The sequence below is a fragment of the Geotrypetes seraphini genome, chromosome 12 (genome assembly GCF_902459505.1).
Source record: "Geotrypetes seraphini chromosome 12, aGeoSer1.1, whole genome shotgun sequence".
In the NCBI taxonomy this organism is placed as follows: domain Eukaryota; kingdom Metazoa; phylum Chordata; class Amphibia; order Gymnophiona; family Dermophiidae; genus Geotrypetes; species Geotrypetes seraphini.
In genome coordinates this window covers 40,262,159-40,286,087 of record NC_047095.1, presented here as the reverse complement: position 1 = coordinate 40,286,087, position 23,929 = coordinate 40,262,159, and the positions used below count along the sequence as shown (strand labels likewise).

The 23,929-nt window shown below is 41.5% G+C and overlaps 1 protein-coding gene across 8 annotated transcripts in view; it reads left to right on the top strand.

Annotated features, from left to right (window-relative positions):
• Positions 1-23,929, top strand: part of LOC117346428 (serine/threonine-protein kinase TNNI3K) — a 278,321-nt gene that overhangs the window by 144,076 nt on the left and 110,316 nt on the right. For all 8 annotated transcript variants that reach the window (XM_033915962.1, XM_033915967.1, XM_033915964.1 and 5 more), the window contains one exon: positions 3,801-3,905. In XM_033915962.1, coding sequence (XP_033771853.1) covers positions 3,801-3,905 — 105 coding nt within the window. The remainder of the gene's footprint in view (positions 1-3,800; positions 3,906-23,929) is intronic.

Genomic DNA, 23,929 nt, shown 5'->3' with positions numbered 1-23,929 from the left:
CGAGAAAATCACTTAGCTGTGCTTTTAAATCCAACTTAAATAATCATTGGTCAAAAAACCCTCCTATAATATGTACATAATGCAATAAAATCTATACTTTAACTTGAATGAGAACAGCAGATATCTTAGAGAGTCCCTACGGAGCATGTCCATTTCACCCGCGGCTCCTTCAGGGGAATGAAGGCCGTTCATTAATCTTGAGTTAAGACAGGCATATATTCTGCGAAATTAAAACATCCATATGTTAGCAAGCTTTGATGGGTCCATAAACATCCAAACTCCATGAGACTCCCTCTGGTCACACTTTCAAAACTTGCTTGCGCTCTGCAAAAATGTGACGCCAAACCGTGCAACAAAAAATGGCTGCAGGACAACAGTTACACCAGGTCTATGGCGAGTGTAACCACATGTGCATAAACGTTAGTCACACCAACACCAGATTACGCTAGTATTTTAAAACAGAATTTGGGTGCCCAGGTGCCTTTATAGAATAGGATAGTGTATCGCAAACTGTGTGCCCCGGCAGATTCCAGGTGTGCCGCGAGATGCCGGCGAGGAGAGGCACCGGTTGCCTGCTTACAGGACGTGCCTCTCGCAGCAAGAGGCACATGCTGTAGTCAGTCAGCCGGCGCCGGTGACTCTCCTCCTCACCTCTCCTTCTGCAGCGCACCCCTCCCTCCCCCACCGGCGGTAATAGAAGGCTCAGGGCCACAGCTGGAGGACAACCGCACATGCATGGCCGTCAATGTGATAACATCACCCATGCATGTGACTTCATCATGTTGACGTCCGCACATTTCCAGGTCCCCTCCAGCCGCATCCCTGAGATTAGTGTGCCTCAGCTTAAAAAGTTTACAACACACTGGAATCGGATCTCACTGCGCAGCATTGGAACACTAAATGGAGATGCTGACTTAGGGCTCCTTTTACAAAGCCACACTAATGATTCCTTTGTGGCAGGTGTGATGAAGCCCATTCAATTGCTAAGGGCTTCATTGCATTGGCCACGCGGGAATCACTAGTGTTGCTTTGTAAAAGGAGCCCTTATAAACATGCCTCTTTAATGATGCATCTGTCAATGGATAGGTTTGTACCTATGCACTTTGAAAACATAAGAGTAGCGGGTATCATGTAATGTAATGTAATTTATTTCTTATATACCGCTAATCCTAGTAGGTCTCTGGAGTAACCTGTTGGGCAGTTCAGTGGACAGCATAGAAGGCGACCCAGGCCCATATGCCATCTGAGCATGGGGCATTGACGCCATTTGTGAAAGCTTCAGGTTTGAAATTAATTCTACATGCAAAATGACACCAGCGCAAGGTTTTAAAATTATAACCAGGATTTATTGAATTATCGGTTCTATTTTCCCATTATTAGATCAAAAGAACAGCATAATTGCTTACGGTGCGCTCATGGGAGATCATCATCGTGGCCAAAGGCTGGCCTTCTCACAATGGTCTCGTTTTTCTATCTCATTACATTCTATTATATAACTTTTGGTTTAGTGACATCATCAAGTTTGACGACCAATAACATTTCTATGGGTGGTCTTAAAGTTTAGACAAAGAAACATTCCTCCATGTTTAAAAGTTAGTCAAAGTTTCAGAAAATTACTTTTGATTTCTGAATTAACATTATAACATTCAAGAGAATTCACAATTATTAACATGGTGCTAAGAAATTCTCAGCCCTTCCATGCTGACAAGTTCTGAGCCTTAAAGGAAAAAAACTCCTAAGCTGACAGATTCAAATTGCACAGCCTTACACAGAAAGCTTACTCTGGAGGAAAAGGGGGGGTTAAATCCCCCTCCCCTCTGCTGGAGACTGATACAGCATCTCAAATTCTAACTTAACTACTTCCAAATGTTACTTTAGGATTTTCCTTAATGTTTCTTCTTATAAACCATTTATATCACCACATATCACATTCAGGGGCCCCAAACATTCATAATTTCATTCATATCTTGGCCATTCATACTTCATACATTTTATATCTCAGTTTGGAATATGGAGTCTAATATGCTTTTTCTAACTGGCCTAAGCACATCTGTTATCAATTAGAACCTCGAGGCTAAAGGCGGGAAGCTGAACAAAGAACAGAAACTATTCACTGGCACAAGATGGTGGCCGACGACAGGACAGTTATAGTACAAAGAACCTAAACTGGACTCCATGTAATCATGTAATCATGATTTCCACCATGATTTAGCTCAACAGCAAAGTACACAAGAAAAACACCATTCTTTTCCTTATATTAATCTTTAGTGTGTTTTTTCTTCTGGCCTTAGCTACATTATATTTAAATGTTTTATTCACCTATTTTTCGTACACTTCTATTTGGGCGCGGTCCTTAACTAACACAGATGTTTGTCTAACTAGAATTACCCAGAATCATACGAAAAACTGGCGCTACAAAAATACTGCACTATCATGCTTCTGACATCCATTTCAATATCGTCCCATAAACAGCACGCTGGCCACGAGCCACGACTCACATCCTAACTAATACACTTCTGGTGGAAAGTGGGAGCCCACCAAAACTCAATATACTAACATATAGCTGACACCTGGAGGCATATGGGCTATTGGGGTGGTAGACAAATGGGTACAGTAGGTTTTGGGGCAGGTTTGGAGGGCTTATCATATAATATTTGAAGTTTATGGTGTGATGTATTCCTGGCACCCTTAATGTGAAATTCACAGCAGTGCCCCCTAGGGTGCCACACTTGCTCTGCTGGTATGTCTGTGTGGCCAATATATTAAAAAATGCTGCACCCCCCCCCCCCTACATGCAAATGGATTGTTATGGACATTTTAAATTTGTACTTTTTTTTTGGTAATGATAAAATAAATAAATAAATAAATGTCTAGCTGGGCCATTTTTCGAAAAATAAGATAGAAGTCTTGCGGGTTTGAAAATGGACATTTTCTCCATTCGATTTTTTGGATGTTTTTCTCAAATCATCTAAAGTCTGACTTAGACGTCCTGTCGAAAATGCCCCTCCACATAAAGGTAAGTTGAGAGAGAATAACCCCTTTATTTAAAAAAAAACAAAAAAAACTCCATTGGCTTCCCGTTTCTGCAGGAATTCAGTTTAAGTTGCTATCTTTTACATTCAAGATTCTGTATGATCTTACTCCAAGTTATTTTTCTTCAAGTGTGATCTCATTCCTCTCTATCTGTTTAATCAAATAAATTATAACTATCCCCGGCCTCAGCCTGAAATTGTCTATTCAGACACGTATGTTGATATCTGTTACTCCAGAATTATGAAATTCTCTTTCTTTGAAACTGAGGTCAGAAAGTGATTAAGGGGATTTTAGAAAAAAATGTTAAAGACTTGGAACCTCTCCTGGCCATTTAAATCATTTTGAATACCGGACCCGTTATTATTACATGTGAATGATGGAGTCTGCAGCTCCCTATAAAGCTATTTCCCAGATAGCTCTATTCTCTGGGTATCATTTCAGCACCACCTTCATTCTAGCCCTAGCAGAGAAGCAGGAACCAAAGCCAGGATCACACTCATCAAAGCAAATATTAAACCATATGAACCCTCAATTGGAACCAATTTTCTTTTCATTTGTTAAAATAAAAACCATGAGTAGCCTGTCAGAGTAGTTTGCTCCTGTAAATCTAAACAAGTCAAACTAAATGTAAATGTGAAAAAAAAATGACTAAAAGAAAAAAAAGGTTTGACTTTGATATACTTGGCAGCTTATTATTACTTTTTCGAGTAAGCGCGTGTCTATGGATATGTCTAATAATTATGACGTGATATTTCTTTTAATCATAGGACTCTTGATCTACAGTCAAAGTTAATAATTGCAGTGGATGTTGCCAAAGGCATGGAATATCTTCATAATCTAACACACCCTATAATACATCGTGATTTAAACAGGTATGTCCACCTTCTCAATGGCTTATGTTCTAGCATTGTATATGTAGTACAGGGGTGAGCAATTCCGGTCCTCGAGAGCCGGAGCCAGGTCAGGTTTTCAGGATATCCATAATGAATATGTATGAGATGGATTTGCATGCACTGCCTCCTTGAGATGCAAATCTATCTCATGCATATTTATTGTGGATATCCTGAAAACCTGACTTGGCTCCGGCTCTCGAGGACCGGAATTGCCTACCCCTGGTGTAGTATAATAACAGCACAAAAGGATTACAATCAGCAGCACACTTCCCTACTTACTAATCTCCTCCCTACTCGCACATGCTTTCTCCCCCGTGAATAACACATTAGTTAACCCCTCGAATCATACCTACCAATATATATTCAGATCCTAAATAAGCGACCACCTTCTTTATCCAATAAACTTCTTCCTTCAATGTTAGATAATTTTCTTATGCTACCTTGTTATTCTCCAATGTAATCTGTAATTTACTTGAATCTTTGCTAGGTAATTCTCTCGGAAAAATCCAGATATCTTCTAAGTTGTAACTCTCTACCGTATCATGTAACTCACACGAATCTGTGTTATGTAATTCTCTCGGAAATGTCCAGATCTCTTCTAATTTGTAATCCACTTAAAACTGCAAGGCACAGGCGGAATAGAAATCACTTATGTTATGTTATGTTCTGTGAAGCCAGGCTTGTAATTTTTAAAAAAATTTAAACTGCACTTCCAAAGAAAATTACACTCCAAAATCTTTCAGGGGTCCTTTTATTAAGGTGCACCAACTGATTTAGTGCACGCTAAATGCTAAGGCATCCATTATATCCTATGTGTGTCTTAGCACATAGTATGCGTTAATCTTTAGCGCGCGCTAAATTAGTTAACGCACCTTAATAAAAGGACCCATAAATCAATTATATATTCAGCGTGGTTTGTGCTGAAATCAGCAGGTTCGCCATTGTCTGGATCAGGACAATGTTGTCTGTAATGATTTTACTTCTTTACCACCTGATTAGTCAATTCTCTGAGGAAAGACTCTCCTGAGGGAATTTAAACCACGGTTGGATTGTTCAGACTGATAAAAAGTTCCTTAAAATCACGCCAGGCTGCATTATTATGGATTGTTTACAGGTATTGATCAACGGAATCTGTCTGAAACACTCGACCTCTGTATAGCAAAGGATACGTCATCAACATTGTCATTATCATTTATATTAGAAATAACGCAGTCTAATTTATTACTTGCCTCTTTATCTTCGTTATCATCATCATGCTGTTCTTCACAAAGTTGCAATCATTGTCTGTGGGATCTTTAGGGAGAGGGGGAGATAGTGGATGCTGCAGATGGACAGACTGGATGAGCCATTTGGCCTTTATCTGCCATCAAGTTTCTATGATTCTATGTTCAAAACAAAGTTTTATCTGATGACAAACTGTCTGAATATCTTCAAGAACTGATGCAAGAATGTCAAATGTATGGGAACCTTTCAGTCTTAAGGCCCAGACAAACAGACTTCCTCTCTAAAAATGCTATCAAACCAGAGGACAGTCAGTGCAATGTAAACTTTTCCCTCAGAAGACCAGCAGTCTGTTCTGCTAGACACATATATCTGTTCACCAAGAATTGCAACCAGAATTCTGGTTCTCTAATCCGTTTAGATAAGGGAATGTTCTATGGCAGTCGAGCCTCCTTTTGGTTTTCCTGGTTATATATTTTGTTTGTTAAATTTCAGCAATTTCAGCCCCATCTCCATTTGATTGTGGACTAACTATATTGTGTAATTAAAATTTACCTTGAATTATGTGAATTTAATGATAATTTCATGATATTTTTTCTTGTTTTTTGATTTTGATTATCAAAATTATTACATTATATTAGTGACTTCTATTTCACCAGTACCTTGCAGTTCTAGGCGGATTACAAAAGAAGATAACTGGACATTTCCAGGAAAATTACAATTTAGGGAGCTGTTTATATGATTGAGGCTTTGAAGAGAAAATTACAAGAGTGGTAGAGACTTTGAGGGGAAATTGTAAAACTAATAAAGAAATATAAATATGAAAAAAAAAAGAATTGCAACCAGCTTCAGCTTTATTTCTGCTTCAAAGTGACCTAACTCATCACTGTTCTGTTTGGCTGAAGACCAATAAATACAGGCAAACTCACTGTTCTCATTCACAATGTTACACTGAACAGCAAAGAGTAGGGTGAGATAAGCCACTGTGTGTGTGATCTATTGTGGTTTCATTTGTATTATACTAATATGTAGCTTACTTCTGTCATATGATTGTTCTACAGTGCTGTTAGTTGTGTTTATTGCTGATACTATGTCATGACTCATGTGGCATCTTTTTTCTATATGCATGAAGAAGAGATGATGCCCTCCCATATTCTCATATTATCATAAGATATTAAGGGCTCCTTTTACAAAGGTGTGCTAGCGGTTTTAGCGCACGCTAGCTGAAAAACTACCGCCTGCTCAAGAGGAGGCGGTAGCGGCTAGTGCGCGCTATTTCGCGCGTTAAAGCCCTAACGCTCCTTCGTAAAAGGAGCCCTAAATATTTTCAATATGATAAGTGTGAGAATATGGGAGATGATGTATAGGACTTCATCTCTTCTTCATGCATGTTGAATTCCTCTCTCACAAAAACTTGTAAAATAAATTGATAGTGCAGTCCATCAATTGAAAAAATCTTTTTTCTACAGACAGTTCTCATCTGTTGATTCCCTTTGTTACCATGGAGTGATTATTGATCTCAAATTATTTTTTTCAAAAGCAAGTTTCCTTCATTCTTCAAATGTTTTCATTGCATTGTGCAAAATTTGATCTCTTTCTGAAATCTGAATTTGTCATACTTTTATGCTTTTTTCATATCGCACATTGAATACTGCAACTGTTTACGCTGGTGTCAGCAAACTCCAGTTGAAAAGATTGCAAACCCTGCTGCTCACCTCATATGTAGGACTCGCAAATATGATTCTGTTAACCCTCTTTTGGTCAGACTGCATTGGCCGCCTATCCAATATCAAACCAGGTGTGTACCGGGCCATGGTGCGCCCTCACCTGGAGAGTACTGTGTCCAGCACTGGTCACTGTACATGAAGAAGGACATGATGCTACTTGAAAGGGTCCAGAGAAGGGCGACTAAGATGGTTAAGGGGCTGGAGGAGTTGCCGTATAGTGAAAGATTAGAGAAACTGGGCCTTTTCTCCCTCGAACAGAGGAGATTGAGAGGGGACATGATCGAAACATTCAAGGTACTGAAGGGAATAGACTTAGTAAATAGGGACAGGTTGTTCACCCTCTCCAAGGTAGGGAGAACGAGAGGGCACTCTCTAAAATTGAAAGGGGATAGATTCCGTACGAATGTAAGAAAGTTCTTCTTCACTCAGAGAGTGTTAGAAAACTGGAACGCTCTTCCAGAGTCTGTCATAGGGGAAAACACCCTCCAGGGATTCAAGACAAAGTTAGACAAGTTCCTGCTGAACCAGAACGTATGCAGGTAAAGCTAGTCTCAGTTAGGGCGCTGGTCTTTGACCAAGGGCCGCCGCATGAGCAGACTGCTGGGCACGATGAACCACTGGTCTGATCCAACAGCGGCAATTCTTATGTTCTCTCTCTCTCTCTCTCTAAGCTTTTCATTCTGATGAACCTTGCTTTCTTGCTAGTTTAATTATTCCCTACACGCCATCATGCTCTCAGATCATTTGATTCTCATTGATTAGTCATACCACCTCCCCAGAATCCACCAGGAACTCGGCCTTCTTTTTTCTTGCTCCACAACTGTGGAATACTCTTCCACCATCAATTCAATTGGAACCAGAACTCAAAAAATTGAAATCACTCTTTTCAAGATACATTATTTTGGTCTTGCCTTTGATAAGCAGAATGTGAGCGCAGAATGCTTCAGAGTTGATGAATTTACATAAGAGACTTGAATGTTAAAATGAAGGATGCTGAGTATTATGTTTTATTTGTAGTATGGTCACTCTTTGTTTACTCTTGTTACCTTTCCTGTTTATTATTGCCATTCTTTTTAATCCTGGGGGTTTATTCTTAAGAATTCAGGGTATGAATGGTCTCTGAATGATTGTGACTGCCCTATTTTAATGGAGTTCTCCTTTGGTTCATATTAATTTACTATTATTTTAACTGTAAACCATCTTGAGTTGCATGACAAAAAATAAACAATAAACGCTAAGCAGTCAGTTTAAGTGGTATAACTGCCACATTGCAGATCAAAACGGTTTATAATCTAAAATCCACAGAAAAGGAAAGGAACTTCTAAATCTGTGATAGGAAACACTGGCCTAGCAAAGGTGTGAGGCGCCCGGGACGATTGTGCCCCCTTCATCCTCTTCTCCTCCCTCCCACTCCTTCCCCAGGAAGTGACATCAGAGGGAGAGCCAACACAATGCGGATAGCGAGTTTGCGATCTTTGTAATGCCGAAATAGATGGCGTTACAATAATCTAACAAGGATAATATGATAGGTTGGACCAAAACAGAAAACTGTCATTGATGGAAAAGGGTTCTAACCTTCCTCGGCATTCGTAGACTAAAAAAGCATTTCTTAACAAATAAAATACCTGTATATAGTGGCATAGTAAGGGGGATAGGGCAAGGAACCCCCCTCCTCTCTTCCCCCCCCCTCCCCGCTCCTCTCCTTGCCACCTGCCCCTTGCCTTCCCCATACCTTTTTTACTTCCCTGGCGTGAGGTTGCTGCCCACATCGGCATCGGTGCTCTCTCTCACTCTCTGACGTCCCTTCCAGGATGCGAGCCAACACCAACGTGGGCATGCCGCTCATGCTGGAGAAGTTAAAAAGGGAAGGGGGAACGCACGCAGAGGGGGGGAGGTGGGGGAGGGGCACCGCTCACCCTTACTATGCCATTGCCAGTATATAAAATGTGAACTGTTTGGGTTGCATCACAGAAAGGCAGTAGATCTAATACAGGGGTGGACAACTCTGGTCCTCGAGGGCCAGAATCCATTCGGGTTTTCAGGATTTCCCCAATGAATATGCATGAGATCTAGTTGCATGCACTGCTTTCAATGCATATTCATTGGGGAAATCCTGACTGGATTCTGGCCTCAAGAACCGGAGTTGCCCACCCCTGATCTAATACATGACCCATACATGGAAAAACGCCTGAAAATACCACAGAAAATGAAAGTGTGGCAGGATTCGAGGTTCAATTGGTTTTCTCCAAACCATACGTAACATTACAAACAATACTATATACCCCCTGCTATTCATTTCTGCATGCTTATAGTCTACTTTAAAACTAGTCAGTTGAATTTATGACCTTGTTTCACTGAATGATCCTAAATTCCTGTAATAAGGCATTAATAATGAAACTGCACACAATATGAACGACTCGTCTTCAATTTAACCAAAAAGGAATTCCTCATCATAGTGCTTTTTAAATATTGTTTTACAATAAATATATAGCAGACAGAAAGCATATTTAGTGGCCCTTTCTGTGAGGAGTGACTTGTGTATGATCAGGCCTATGGTTCTCGGGCAGGATTGAGGCAAAATAGTCATGTGTCTAGGGCCTAAATATTTAAAAGGGCCCTTTCAGTTACGCTAATTCATTGGCAAGGTTGATTTTTATCCTGGTTTTTCAATTTCAAGCAGAAAGAAGAGTGGGAGGAGGGGATGACCACCATAGCTACTCTACTGCCTATAGAAATTCACCTATTCTTTCTACCCCCCTGTGTGTTGTCCTCCAGTCAGCAGAGGGACTCAGTGAGCAGCATTTCCTACCTGCTGCTTCCTACACTGCCAGTTTTCCTCTGTAGTCAGAACCACATGGGACCCCATTTGAAAACCTTTTAAATTGTATTTTTATTATAATAAGAGGGTAAATCGTATCCTACAAGGCCCCAAAAGACATTGCAATAAGCAGATCTATAAAAAAAAATAAAAAGAAAAGATTGATTATGTGCCTCTTTTAAAGCTGTTTCTAATCTCTCCACTCCCATTTACACAGAAGGAATGAAAATGATATTCTTGGTTTCTTACTTTCCAGAGATGCCTTGTGGCCTCAGGGTAGACAGTTTAATACCAAAGTTTTATTAACAAAGTTTCTTCCAATTGCTTTTTGAATGCAGGAGTTCAAAGAGGTTTTGTTTTCTTTCGCCTTGACACTCGCTCCTGAAAGCACGGAGTTTTTACAGAGACAGTAATAGCCTGTGTAAATCCTCTCAACTGAGCCCCCTCTGCACATTCATGCAAAGTCTGGCATCTACAGCTGCCTTTAGCGTGTGTGCAGCATTCGCTCACAACTCCCGCTACTGACACGCATTGCATGTTTTAATGATGAATGTGTTGGCTCATTTGACATTTTATGATGCACCAAAGCAGTATAAATATTCTGTCTAAAAGATGGCGGCAGGAGGGGGAGGTGAGGGCACTGTGCAAGCCAGAATCAGAGAAGGACTCATGGCAATGCGATATGAACCCATTTCATTTCTCTGACCAAATTTATCTTTGTGCAGTTTTGTTTTCTGTAAGGCTAGAGAGGCAAAAGACAGTGATTTGTGGCAGCCCTGCCTGAGAGAGTTTAAATTTAGTCGGTCTGGAGACCATTATCTGCAAAGGAATTTGTGCTCCTCACTTATCTGTTTTCTCTCAATTCAGCCATTGTAATCTCTTATGGTTTTATATTGTCACCATCAGTATTTCCTTCATTTTCTTTTCATCAAGTGTACTAGACCCCAGACAGTTATATTTTTCCAGGACATTTTTTTCACCTTTCAAGATCAAGCAGTATCATCTCTAAGCTGGTTAAAAATCCTTTTGTTTTAGGTGTGTTTTATAACACATCCGTATAGTTTCTGCCTTCAGAGTTCCGGTGTGAGAAAACCTGTCTGCATGTGGGACTGAATTATCAGTTTGGATAAGTCTAGAGCATTCGCAGGACTTATGTGATCTACAGATCACATAAATTCTTTTGAAAACTGACTCATATAAGTTTTGTACTGTATAAGTAACTTAGGTTGTGTACTGTATACCAGTGTTTCTCAACACGTGGTACACGTGAGCCACTTGTTTGGGGTAAGGCACTTCACCGTTCTCCCGCCCCCTTCTTAATGGCCACCGCTGCTGCTGGGGATCCCATGCCCTCCTTCCTGCCCAACCCCCTCCACTGAAACAACCGCTGCCGCAGCCACCGGGGATCTCATGCCTTAATTACTGCTCGACCCCCTCTGCCGAAGCCGACCCGGAACCTTTCCCTATGATGTCAGAGCTGATGTCAGAGGGAAGCCTTCCGGGTGATTGGGCAGGCCGCAGCAGTGGCTTTTTGCATGCTGCAGTGGCTGACATGGAAGCCTTCTCTCCGACGTCAGAGCTGACATCAGAGGGAAAGCTTGTGGGTCAGCCACGTGCAGCGTGTAAAAGCCGCTGCCTGCGTCTGCCTGCAAACAAGTGCGAGTGAAGGCAGAAAGGGGGAGCCCAGCTGGATGGCCCTGAAAGAAGCAAGTAAGGGTGAGAGGGGGCATGATCGTGGGACAAAGGGAGAAAGGGGGGAAGGAGCACATTGGCACTTGAGAGAGGCACGATTTTGGGACAAAGGCAGGGAGGAGGGCATAAACTCAGGACACAGAAGGAAAGAAGGGGGCATGAACTTGGGACAGAAGGGAGGAAGAGAGGGAATAGAAAGGGAGAATTGTTGGACATGAGTGTGTGAGTGAGAGGGAAAGAGATGGTGCATATGGGGAAAGGAAAACTGAGCAGAGAGAGAGAAAGAGGAGTGAGATAGAGATGCATGGGGAATAGAAGGATGAGAGGGAGAAATGTTGGATATGATGCTGGAGAGGGACCAGAGATTGAAAGGGATGCAAGGGGATGCCATGTTGGACATGGTGATAGAGGGAGAGATGTGGAGAGACAGAAGGAGAAATGGGCATGGGTCTGGTGGGCAGTGGTGAAAAATGCTGCACATGATCCAGGGAATGAAAGAGGGAGAAATGTTGGATGTGGCAGTAGAAGGGTGGGATAGATGTACCCTGGATCTCTCTCTCTCTCTCTCTCTCTCTCTCTCTCTTTCTCCACTCCCTTTGCAGCAATGGAGGAAATAGGAAAAAGACAAATGGACAGTGAGAGAGAGAGGGAGACATGTTGCCAATAGGGGTGGAGAAGAGAGGAAGGAAAGTTGGACACATAGAGGAACAGAGATGGTTGGTTGGGGAATGGAATGAGGTCCTGAGCTAAAGTGTGCAGGAGGCAGAAAGAAAGAAATATTGGATGCACAGTCAGAAGGAAGTGCAACCAGAGACTCATGAAATCACCAGACAACAAAGGTAGGAAAAATAATTTTATTTTCAATTTAATGATTGAAATGTGTCAGTTTTGAGAATTTATATATGCTGTCTATATTTTACACTATATATGTCTATTTTTCTATAGTTATTACTGAGGTGACATTGCATATTGTAAAGTCGTCTGTCTTGACCTCTTTGAAAAAACTTTTTTTTTTTACATTTTCTCTATGAACGGTGTGCTTTGTGTTTTTTTAATTTTGTGGTTACCATTATGTATTAATAAGGTTATATTGTGTGTATATGAATGGGAAAAAAATGCATTACAATTAGTACTATTATTATGGGGGTGGGGTCTGGGGTAGAGATTGGGTGGGGTACTTGGTTGATATTTGTTAGACTTAGGGGGTACAGTATTCTCCCAAAATTCGCAGGGGTTCCGTTCCAGGAACCCCCGCAAATTTTGAAAAACCTCGAATACGGTTTAAAGGGTGGTGAATTCATAGAACAGCATCCAAGTGGAAGTGGTGAAAATGAAAACTGTATCTGAATTCAAAAAAACTTGGGATACAGCTACTATTACTACTGCTATTTATCACTTATATAGTGCTGAAAGATGTACACAACGCTGTACATTTTGACACTTAATGGTCCCTGATCAGAAGAGCTCACAATCTAACTCGGACAGACAGACATGACATATAGGGGTGGGGATGCAGAACCCAAGGTGAGAGTTCAAATTCAGAAGTACTCTTGAAGAGGTAGGCTTTTAACTGGGCTTCTAAGAGGAAGAGAGAGTAGATGGCATGGATGGGCAGCCTAGATAGGCCAGATGGTCTATATCCGTCTTCATTTTTCTCTATTTCTATGCTTTTATTTTACCAGTCTACACATCTGCTTCTCTAGTTTTTACCATTCAGTTCCTACGATCTTAATCCTATGCATCCACTAGTTTTCCAGTCTCCACTAAACCCTTTTCAATTTGCAGAATCTCACGTTTAGCAGAGTTCAGTTTCAACCCACTTTCTTAAACTTTATACCACCACATCTAACCACAGCTGAGTATCTGCAGCATGAAGGGCACCCAGTGCTGGGCAAAGGTTGGGTTTTCCTGGCTTCTATCATGGGATTACTTCACCTTGCACTGCTTTCAAGCTTCTACAAAATGATGCGCACAAAAAAAAAATGAATCATAGCCTAACTTGAAATGCTGCATCTGGCCTCAGGCCTATTTTTATGTCCTGCTGGAAATGCTAAAAAAATAATAATCTAAAAATAGGCCCCAAATCCTAAAGCACTGTTACACTGATATATGAGGCTCATGCATAATGTGTTTGTCTCTGCTGAAAAATACCCCACCCTTTTTTATTCCGAGAATGAGTGAAACATCTTTCCTCATTTCTTTCTGTGTACAGTGCTATCGGTTCCATCTCCTTCTTGTCTCTTAACCTCCTTACTTTTCTATCCATCTCTTTGGCTTCAGGCTGTCTCCCTACTACGCCTTCCCTTTCTCTTGTTTCTGCTTCTCCTTCTTTTCCCTACGCCTACCTCCCTGTAAACCACCTCTCCTTTCCCTTTCTGCCTCTTCATCTCATAAATTCCCTCTTATTGTTTTTCCAATGACCAGAATGAGCCAGCTTTAAGAAGTAAAAGGACTTCCCTGCAAATCTCAGCTTGGAGGAAACAAGGGAAGGGGGCAGATGCCAAATTAGCCTGCTTAGGAGTTATTAAAGAGTACTGTACAGTGGCTATGTGTTCAAGCGGTGAAAATAAAGTAGCTTCCCTTTCTAATACTGTTGTCAAAAAAAACAAATAAAAGCTGGAACTAGATGAATGGTTAGCAGAGGCAGGCTCATGGAAGCAACTGTACCAGACAGACCTGTATACTTCTAAAGCTGTGCGACCTTGTAGCAAGACAAATCCTATGATGAAATCTGCTAAAAGCCTCCCATGCTGGTGCTACAATTGCATCTTCATGCAACCGACAGCAGCAACGAGGTAAGCCTGCTGCCGCCAGCCTACCCATGATGTATTTATTCTGCAGCGTCCTGTCTACGCAGGAATAGGAAGTCACTGCAGAATGAAGGCTTCTGGGGCAGGCCAATGGCAGCAAGCTCACCTCGTTGCCACTGCCAGCTGCCTGAAGATTCAAAATTGCAGCAGCCAGGGAGGAGGTAGGTTGGGGGGGAGGGGGGGGAATTGGGAGATCCACAACCAACTCCGAGTCCGGGGGTGAAAGCTGGCCCTGCCAAACTGAGTGAGCTTGCAATCTAGCTAAACCTGGACAGATTCCCCCTTTAAGAAAATCTGTCCAGACATATGGTAACCCTCGTCTCACCCCTTCTTTCTACACCCCTTTGGTGCAGTCTCGTTCTCTCTCCATCTTCCAGCGTAGTCCTATACACTTTGGCTTGGTTGTCAGCAGCAACAGCATAAGCAACAGGCGGCTGTTGGAGTTTGCCCTCTATCGCATCCTGCCCACAGGAAATTGCATCAGAGGAAACGGAACACATCAGGGGAAAGATGCAGGGGTGGACGGAAAGCATTCTTTTACTTTGAAAATTTAGCAGAGTCCAACAAATGAAAAGCGTGTGCTTTTTGTTATAATAGGCAGTAATTACTCACAGAGGGGGAAGTTGTCAATGTGGACTACCATTAGGATAGGCTATTTTCCTGCTAGTAACTATAATCGGTCTTATTGCATAAAATGGGACCTGTGTTAAAATAGAATGAGTTGTAAAATAGTCCATCCTAACCGTAGCCCGTTAGGACAGCTTTCCCCTAAAAATGTTCTTGATATGAGGATTGACTTCATCCAGAAGAGCATTCCTGGGGTTAAATTTCACAGTGGTAGCTTTAAAAATGCCTGTCGGCTAGAACAGAGAGTCCAAGTGTGCCAAGTAAGTGCAGAATACAAAATATCCATTCATTGCTATGAACATCTTTAGACTACAAATTACTTGCAACTTGAAACCTACTCCTTTTAAAAACATCCTGTTTTTCAACACTAGTAGCAGCCTGGAAAATTGTATTGGCACAGAGAGTTATTTCATTTTTGTTTCTGCTGGTCAGATTATTATCAAAAAATTCAGTTGCTATAGTTACCATATATTACTATTTAGTGCTGTACTCGTAGTCAAAATAATAAGGATGTTTGAAACATAACCAAATATGTTAAACCTGAACTTTAATTGACTTATTTAAAGTAAGATTCTTGCTTTCAGTTTCCAAAATAATATTTATTGGTCAGAGTTCATAATGTTCAGCTTACGAGCTTAGGGCTGTAGAAAACTGCTTATTAATATTATTATTACTTTTGGAGCAAGATTTTTCAACCCAGCCCTTAGGACATGCCCAATATTCGGTGCCAAGAACCGCTTCTGGTCAGCTAAATAACGCTAACCACCGATCAGCTAACCCAAGGGTGGGCAACTCCGGTCCTCGAGGGCCGGAATCCAGTCAGGTTTTCAGGATTTCCCCAATGAATATGCATGAGATCTGTTTGCACGTACTGCTTTCCATGCATATTCATTGGGGAAATCCTGAAAACCCCGACTGGATTGCGGCCCTCGAGGACCGGAGTTGCCCACCCCTGAGCTAACCACCAATATTCAGCGGGAGATTTTGACTATGTCCTGTTGAAAATCCTATTCACTGGCTATGTCATGCCACATAGTTGGTTAGCTCAGAGAATACAGGAGATTCCTCCTTCCAGGATCGTGGAAGGCAAGAAACAACCAAAGGTGACTAGTTAGTGCTCGATCTCCTTTATTAAATAATATTGTGCTGACTCGACACGATTGTGTTTCAGCCCTATAAGGCCTGCCTCAGGATTAAATTAACTGAGGAGAGAGAGATATAGTTGAGGATGAGAATCCTATAATACTTTTCTTCTAGTCTTGAAAAAGACTCTTATCCATTTGCCTGACTGTAATAATTCGCTTTCCAGCTTTATAACCCACACACAGTGGTCCAAGACTAAGGGCTCCTTTTAATAAGCTGCGCTAGTGGTTTTAGCCCACGCTGCAATGCCACGCGTGCTAGACGCTAACGCCTTCATTGAGCTGGCGTTAGGGCTCCTTTTACTAAGGTGCGCTAGCGTTTTTAGCGCGCGCTACATTGCCGCGGTATGCGCCAAAAACTAACACCAGCTCAATGGAGGCGTTAGCATCTAGCACGCACGGCATTGCAGCACGAGCTAAGCACGCGCTAAATCCGCTAGCGCAGCTTAGTAAAAAGAGCCCTTAGTTTTTGGAGCGTAGCGCAGGGTTAGCGTGCACGGCCATATAGTGCGCGCTAAAAACGCTAGCGCACCTTATTAAAAGGAGCCCTAAGCTTCTAATCCCCTCCATAACGTTCTTTACCTTAAATGTTCCTTTTACTATAAAAGACTATATTTCTTCCCCTCCTCTTCTATCAGTCAGTCTGTGTTTTTGTGTTCTCTTTGTAACTATATTTTATATTAAAACGTGCCCATTATTAATTTAAATTATACATTGCTTAGTAAACTAAGATAAGCGATCAAATCAACTTTTAATAAAACTTGAAACTTGGTGGTTTGGATAGGCCAGAGTGAACCACGTCAGCAGCTCAAGTAGTTGGAACCAAAGATATCAAGCTTTGACTTGAACTCCAGTAGTTCGAGGTGGACTTCTATACTGTAGCACCCAGTAATATCAAAGAAAAAAAGATGATTCAATTTAAGCATACATTTTTATAATGAGTGTAACTGTTGGGCAGACTGCATGGACCATTCAGGTCCTTATCTGCCGTCATTTACTATGTAGATTGCATAAAATGGAGGTGGGTAATGCAGTTCCTTTTATGCATAGTCATTGTGCTTATCCTGAAAACCAGGCTAGTTGGTTGGTCCCAAGGGTCGGATTGAGAAACCCTGCTTTAGAGAATTTATCCATGACAGAACTTTGTTCAACTGAAAGTATGACGATGTAGAAGATAATGTGTTTATGTTTATTAGATTAGTGAAATACTGCCTTTCTGTGGTATAACCAAAGCAGTTTACATATTACATGCAAGTACTGTAAGGCATTTTCTGTTGCTAGTGAACTCACAATCTTAAGTTTTTTAATACCTGGGGCAATAGAAGGTTAACTGATGATATTTGATACCTAGAAACATGACGGCAGATAAAGGCCAAATGGCCCATCTAGTCTGCCCATCCGCAGTAACCATTATCTCTTTCTCTCTCCGAAAGATCCCACTTGCCTATCCCAGGCCCTCTTGAATTCAGACACAGTCTTTGTTTCCACCACCTCTTCTGGGAGACTGTTCCATGCATCTACCACCCTTTCTGTAAAAAAGTATTTCCTCTGATTACTCCGGAGCCTATCACCTCTTAACTTCATCCTATGCCCTCTCTTTCCAGAGCTTCCTTTCAAATGAAAGAGACTCGACTCATGCACATTTATATTACTTAGGTATTTAAAAGTCTCTTATCATATCTCCCCTCTCCTGCCTTTCCTCCAAAGTATACAGATTAAGATCTTTAAGTCTGTCTCCATGCACCTTATCACAAAGACCACACTTCATTATAGTAGCCTTCCTCTGGACCAACTCCATCCTTTTTATATCTTTTTGAAGGTGCGGCCTCCAGAATTGTACACAGTATTCTAAATGAGGTCTACTTTTTCCGCCTGGCCATACCTCTCCCTATGCAACCTAGCATCTTTCGCCTTCACCTTTTCAACCTGTTTGACCACCTTAAGATCATCACATACAATCAACACCCAAGTTCTTCAGCCCCCAAACTACCGTTCCCTCAGGTATTTGCAGCCCAAATGCATGACCTTGCATTTCTTAGCATTAAATTTTAGCTGCCAAATTTCAGGCCATTCTTCAAGCTTTGCCAGGTCTAACTTCTTGTTATTCACACCATCCTGGGTGTCTATTCTATTTCAGATTTTGGTATCATCCGCAAAGATACAAATGGGCATATGTATCAACAGGGGTTGGGTAAGACAGTTCAGATCTTCAATCTGCCCTTCCACCTTATCCACCAATTTACCCAGATCCAGAAAGGAGATTATTGGCCAGACCTGGATTTCTAACATCTCTGTCAGGATGCATTACGAGACCTGTAATGCTGATTTCAATGGACAGAATCTGGGATTATAAATATCCCACTGCTTTTGGTTCAATACCAAATCAGAAGAGGTTTGTGAAAAATTGCAAGAGGACCTTGCAAGATTGGGTATCAAACTAGCAGATGTTTAATGCGAGCAAATGCAATGCGATGGATGTGGGAAAGAGGAACCCAAACTATAGCCATGTGATGCAGGGTTCCACATTAGGAGTCACTATCAATGAAAAGGATCTAGTTGCCATTATTAAAGATACATTGAAACCCTCAGCTCAGTATGCAGTTATGAAAGGGAAAATGGGACTTGTATACTGCTTTATTGTTTACTTATGTACAGGCACTTATTTTGTACCTGGGACAATGGAGGATTAAATTACTTGTCAAAGGTTACAAGGATCAGTGCTGGGATTTGATCCCACAACCTCAGGGTGCTGAGGCAGCAGCTCTATCTCTAGGCCACTCCTCACCGAAAGCAAATTGAATGTTAGGAATTATTGGAAAAAGAATGGAAAGCAAAAATGAAAATGTTATAATGCCCTTGAATAGAACATAAGAACATAAGAAGTTGCCTCCGCTGAGGCAGACCAGAGGTCCATCTTGCCCAGCGGTCCGCTCCCGCGGCGGCCCATCAGGCCTATTGCCTGAACAGTGGTCCCTGACTAATTTCATAACTTACCTCTAGTCCTCTAATCCTATCCCTATAACCTACCTCTCCTCCTATCTGTACCCCTCAATCCCTTTGTCTTCCAGGTAGCTATCCAAACCTTCTTTGAAGCCCTGTAGCGTGCTCCTGCTTATCACATCCTCCGGTAGTGCGTTCCATGTATCCACCACCCTCTGGGTGAAAAAGAACTTCCTGGCATTTGTTCTAAACCTTTCCTCTTTCAATTTATCGGAGTGCCCCCTTGTACTTATTGATCCCCTTAATTTGAAAAATCTGTCCATGTCCACTCTTTCTATGCCCTTCATGATCTTGAAGGTTTCTATCATGTCTCCTCTAAGTCTCCGCTTTTCATGGGAGAAAAGCCCCAGCTTTTTCAGTCTGTCAGTATATGAGAGGTCCTCCATACCCCTTATTAGCTTAGTTGCTCTTCTCTGGACTCTCTCAAGTACGGCCATGTCCTTCTTGAGGTACGGCGACCAGTATTGGACACAGTACTCCAGGTGCGGGCGCACCATTGCACGATATAGTGGCAGGATGACTTCCTTCGTCCTGGTCGTGATACCCTTCTTAATGATACCCAACATTTTGTTTGCTTTCCTTGAATACTGTGTGACATCTCAAAAAGGATATAGCAGAAAGATCAAAGGTTATTAAACCAAATAGTGCAGGGAACTTATGCAGACACTAGAGCAATGACTTTTTGTTTTGCCAGGGTTAAGCTGTGGAACGTTCTAGTGGGCCAATTAAGACCATGGGGCTCAAAATCAAAATGTAAACACGTCTAAAAATCCACCCATGTTGGCACTGGGATGACCTGTTTTTTTAGGTCATCCAAGTGCCAATAATCAAACCTATTTTTTGGACGTATCCAGGGACTTTTTAGGCCAGAGCTAAAAGGGGTGTCAGGTCAAAAGCGCGCCAGGACAAAGGCGCACGCAGACAATTGAGCGCAGCGCGGAGACGCACACCGCACAAAATTACTGTTTTTAGGGCTCCGATGGGGGGGCGTGGGGGGAACCCCCCACTTTACTTAATAGAGATTGTGCCGCATTGTGGGGGCATTGTAGGGGGTTTGGGGGGTTGTAACCCCCCACATTTTACTGAAAACTTAACTTTTTCCCTGTTTTTAGGGAAAAAGTTAAGTTTACAGTAAAATGTGGAGGGTTACAACCCTCCAAACCCCCCACAACGCCGGCGCGATCTCTATTAAGTAAATTGGGGGGGCTCCCCAACAAAAAACCCCGTTGGAGCCCCTAAAAACTGTAATTTTCTTCGGCGCGCGCCTCCATCTTGCGCTCAGTTGTCGGCGCGCGCCTTTGTCTTTCGCGGGGTTGTCTATGAACCCTAAAAGGGGCATATCTGGAGGAGTGGTCGGGGGCGGGATGTGAGCCGGACATTTTTCCTGTTCAAAAATTGTTGTGTGATGGACATAAACTCTTTATCGTGAAATTAGTGTGTGGTAATAATTACAGGACATGAAATTATTACCTTGAGAAAATAAAATTTCATTTGCTAGAGCCATCAGCATGATGCGAGGTTTTCAGGTTAATTCCCCCCTTTCCTCCCTGACTCATGTTTGTTTTATACTCGTAAGTCTGAAGTTATTTTGTTGGTTTTTACAACCATGTTTTTTTATATAAAGTTGTACATCGCTTAGCAAATTGAATAAGCGATTCATCAAATAACAATAAAAACTTGAACTTGAAACTTGATATACATTGACTTGCATGTTATACAATTTGGGTGGGATTTTAGATGTATTTCTGTTTCGATTATGAGCCCCTTAGTGCCTCCCTTTATTTGGCTCCTGCCATGTGGAACTTATTGTCTCTGATACTTCACTCAGACCCAGTGGGCATGATTGATGACTGGGCTACCTAACTGGAATTGTTCTTCAAGACCTGGATTGGCTACTGTTAGACACAGAATACTGGGCTTCATACCATACCATACCACATAGTTTCTTATACCCTGCAATTGTCAACTAGGATTAATTTGCGATTAACAATAAGATTTGAGACCAATCTTTATAATTACAATAAGATTCTAGAGAGCACCCAACGATTTAAACTTTCTTTCTCCTCAGCTAAGGGAATAAAAGCAATTAAGAAACTTAGGGCTCCTTTTACGAAGGTGCGCTAGCGTTTTTAGCGCATGTAGGATTTTAGCGCGTGCTAAACCCACACTACCTTTCTAGAACTAACGCCAGCTCAATGCTGGTGTTAAGGTCTAGCGTGCACGGCAATTCAGCGTGCGCTATTCCGCGCATTAAAGCCTTAATGCACCTTTTAAAAGGAGCCCTTAGCCAATCTTTCATTTTTAATTAACAGAATTATGGAATAGAATACCCTTTACTTTAAGGGGTTCTATTCTTTTTAACTTTTTTGTAAAATTCTAAATACATTTTTGTTTGCGAATCATTTTGGAAGCCACTCTCTTTGTTTTATGGCTCTTTTTTTTTCCCTCTTTCTATTATCATTCTGTACTTTTTTTTTAATTATTGTTAACCGAGTCGAGCTCCTCATTAGGTATGACCCGGTATACAAAGCCAAGTTTTAGTTTAGTTTAGGATACATACAGTTACAAGGAAACGAGAGAGGTTTTTAACATTTTCCTGAAGTTGTAATACGAAGAGGCCTGATGTAGATAAAGAGGTAGGCTATTCCCAGGGCTGGATTTAGATGAAAAGAGGCCCTAGGCTATTCCACTTATGAGGCCATTTCACCTCCCATTTTTAAGTTTGTAAATTACATGAGAGATAATAAAATACATCATTACTGTGATATATATCAATATGTTAAATGAAACATGTTGTTATTGGTACTAACCTTTATAAAAAATGTGACACGGATAATAAATAAAAAAAAGTTGAGAACACTTATTTGGACATTTATTCTCAGTACTTGTAACAATAACTAATCAAACATAACACACAACATTGCCCCTTCCTATGTCCATAGTGCCCCCAGTGCGTTCTTCCTCACCTCACCCCCTCTCTGATGCTGTCTGCCTCCCATCCCCTTTCCATTGAACACCCCCCCATGCCATCCTGCCTGCCTGCCTTCCATTAACCCACCCCCACCCCCCTCCAATGCCAGTCTGGGCCGCCCTGTCCTGACAGATCCACGTTTTGCCTCTCTCCCCGCGGGGCTGGGATTTGCCCAGCTGTTTCCGGACTGACGGCTTTCCCTCCCCGATCCTCCTCCCAGGGCGAGAAAAAGAAAGGGAGAAGCCGAGTCGGCGCCCCATTGTGGCCGGAGCCGGTTCCGATCCCGAAGCGTAGAATTTCTCCTTATTTTCGGTTCAGTGTTTTAGTGTTCACTGTTTTTAGAATAGTGTAATTTTAATTTTGCTAACAATTTGAATATAGGCTCCTCTTGATCTTGAGGCCCTAGGCTGAAGCCTAGTTAGCCTATAGGAAAATCCGGCCCTGGCTATTCCAGACTTTAGGACCCTGGAATTTGAAGTTAGATTCAAATGGATTTTTCCTAGTGGAGGGAAGGAAAAAGGTTAGCCTGAGGAGTTGCGTCTTTTTTGAGTTGAGGAAGGAGCAGGAAACCTTGATGTCCGTTACTAGAGCTATCTCCATAAATTGCTTTGTAGGTAATGCAAGCAACCTTGAAAGTAATTTTTTTTCATTGGCAGCCAGAGTAACTCTTCCAATAACGGCATGGCAATGCTTGTGCTCTTCTACAGTGGCATACCTAGGGTATGTGGCACCCGGGGCCCATCATTTTTTGACACCCCCCCCCCCCATGTAAAAATTTTTTTTTTTTTTTTTTTTGCAATAACCATGAAATGGAATAAATGGTCAGAATAGAAACAGGCAGTGAAAATTTTCTTTTATTGAATCTCATATATGTAACCATTATTCCAAACATAACAAAACATAAATTATGTCTAAATTGTCATGACATTAGAAGTACATATGGAGTAGTTGCAGGCAGTGGCGTACTTAGGGTATGTGGCACCCAGGGCCCATCATTTTTTGACACCCCCCCATCTATATGAAAAATATGATTTTTAGTACCAATCTACATATCGCACCACAAGAGTGTACCTAGGAAAAGGCTGCATCTTAAACACTGCAGTGAGCACTAGAACACCAACACATACATTGTAAAACTAAACAAGCCAGATCCCGCACAGTCAATTGGTCCTGTAGTCAATGCCAACTGAAAACTATGTCTTTTTCATACACACAGAACAGAGATACACCCTCGCCCAAAATGGAATAATCACAAACTAAAAATAGAAATATGTAGACAAAAGTTAAACTGATCCGCCAAGAAACCAGACCCTGGATACAATGCAACACCACAAAAAACAGTAACACATGTCCTCTAATACAGTGCAAAATATAAAGACAGTAGATGTAAATTTGAAAAAACTGATACATAACAATCACCACTTTATAAATTAACAAATAAAAATAAAACAAATAATGAGATATAAAAAAATACAATTTTATTGGACTAATCCCCGTAAGCTCGGTCCCCATCCCCGCAAACCACCTGATTCCATCCACACAAGCCTTGAATTGTTTATATTAAAGTATAAAAAGAAACAATATTCTGTACAATTGTCAATTTATAAATCAGCGTCTTCTCCCCACTCTCTTCCCCATTTCCCTTCAGCATCCTCAGCCCACTCTCTCTCCACTTTCCTTCAGCGCACGCACATAAAAACAAGCAAGTAATTTTATATCATTTTCATTCTATTCATTCATAGAAATTAAAGTCTAGATAATGCCAGTCACATAACAAAACATGATTTTACAAAAATAATTCCCTGCAGTCAAGCCTGCAAGGATTATTAGATGTCTTTCAGCAGTTCCCCTCCCTCCCTCCCCCTTACCTTTGTGGCCAAGTCAAAATGATCTACCAACAATAAAATTTTAAGAACACAAAGCACGCTGTACGCAGAGAAAATGTTAATTATCATTTATATTCCGCGGGTTTTCAAAGAGGTCAAGGCAGATGAC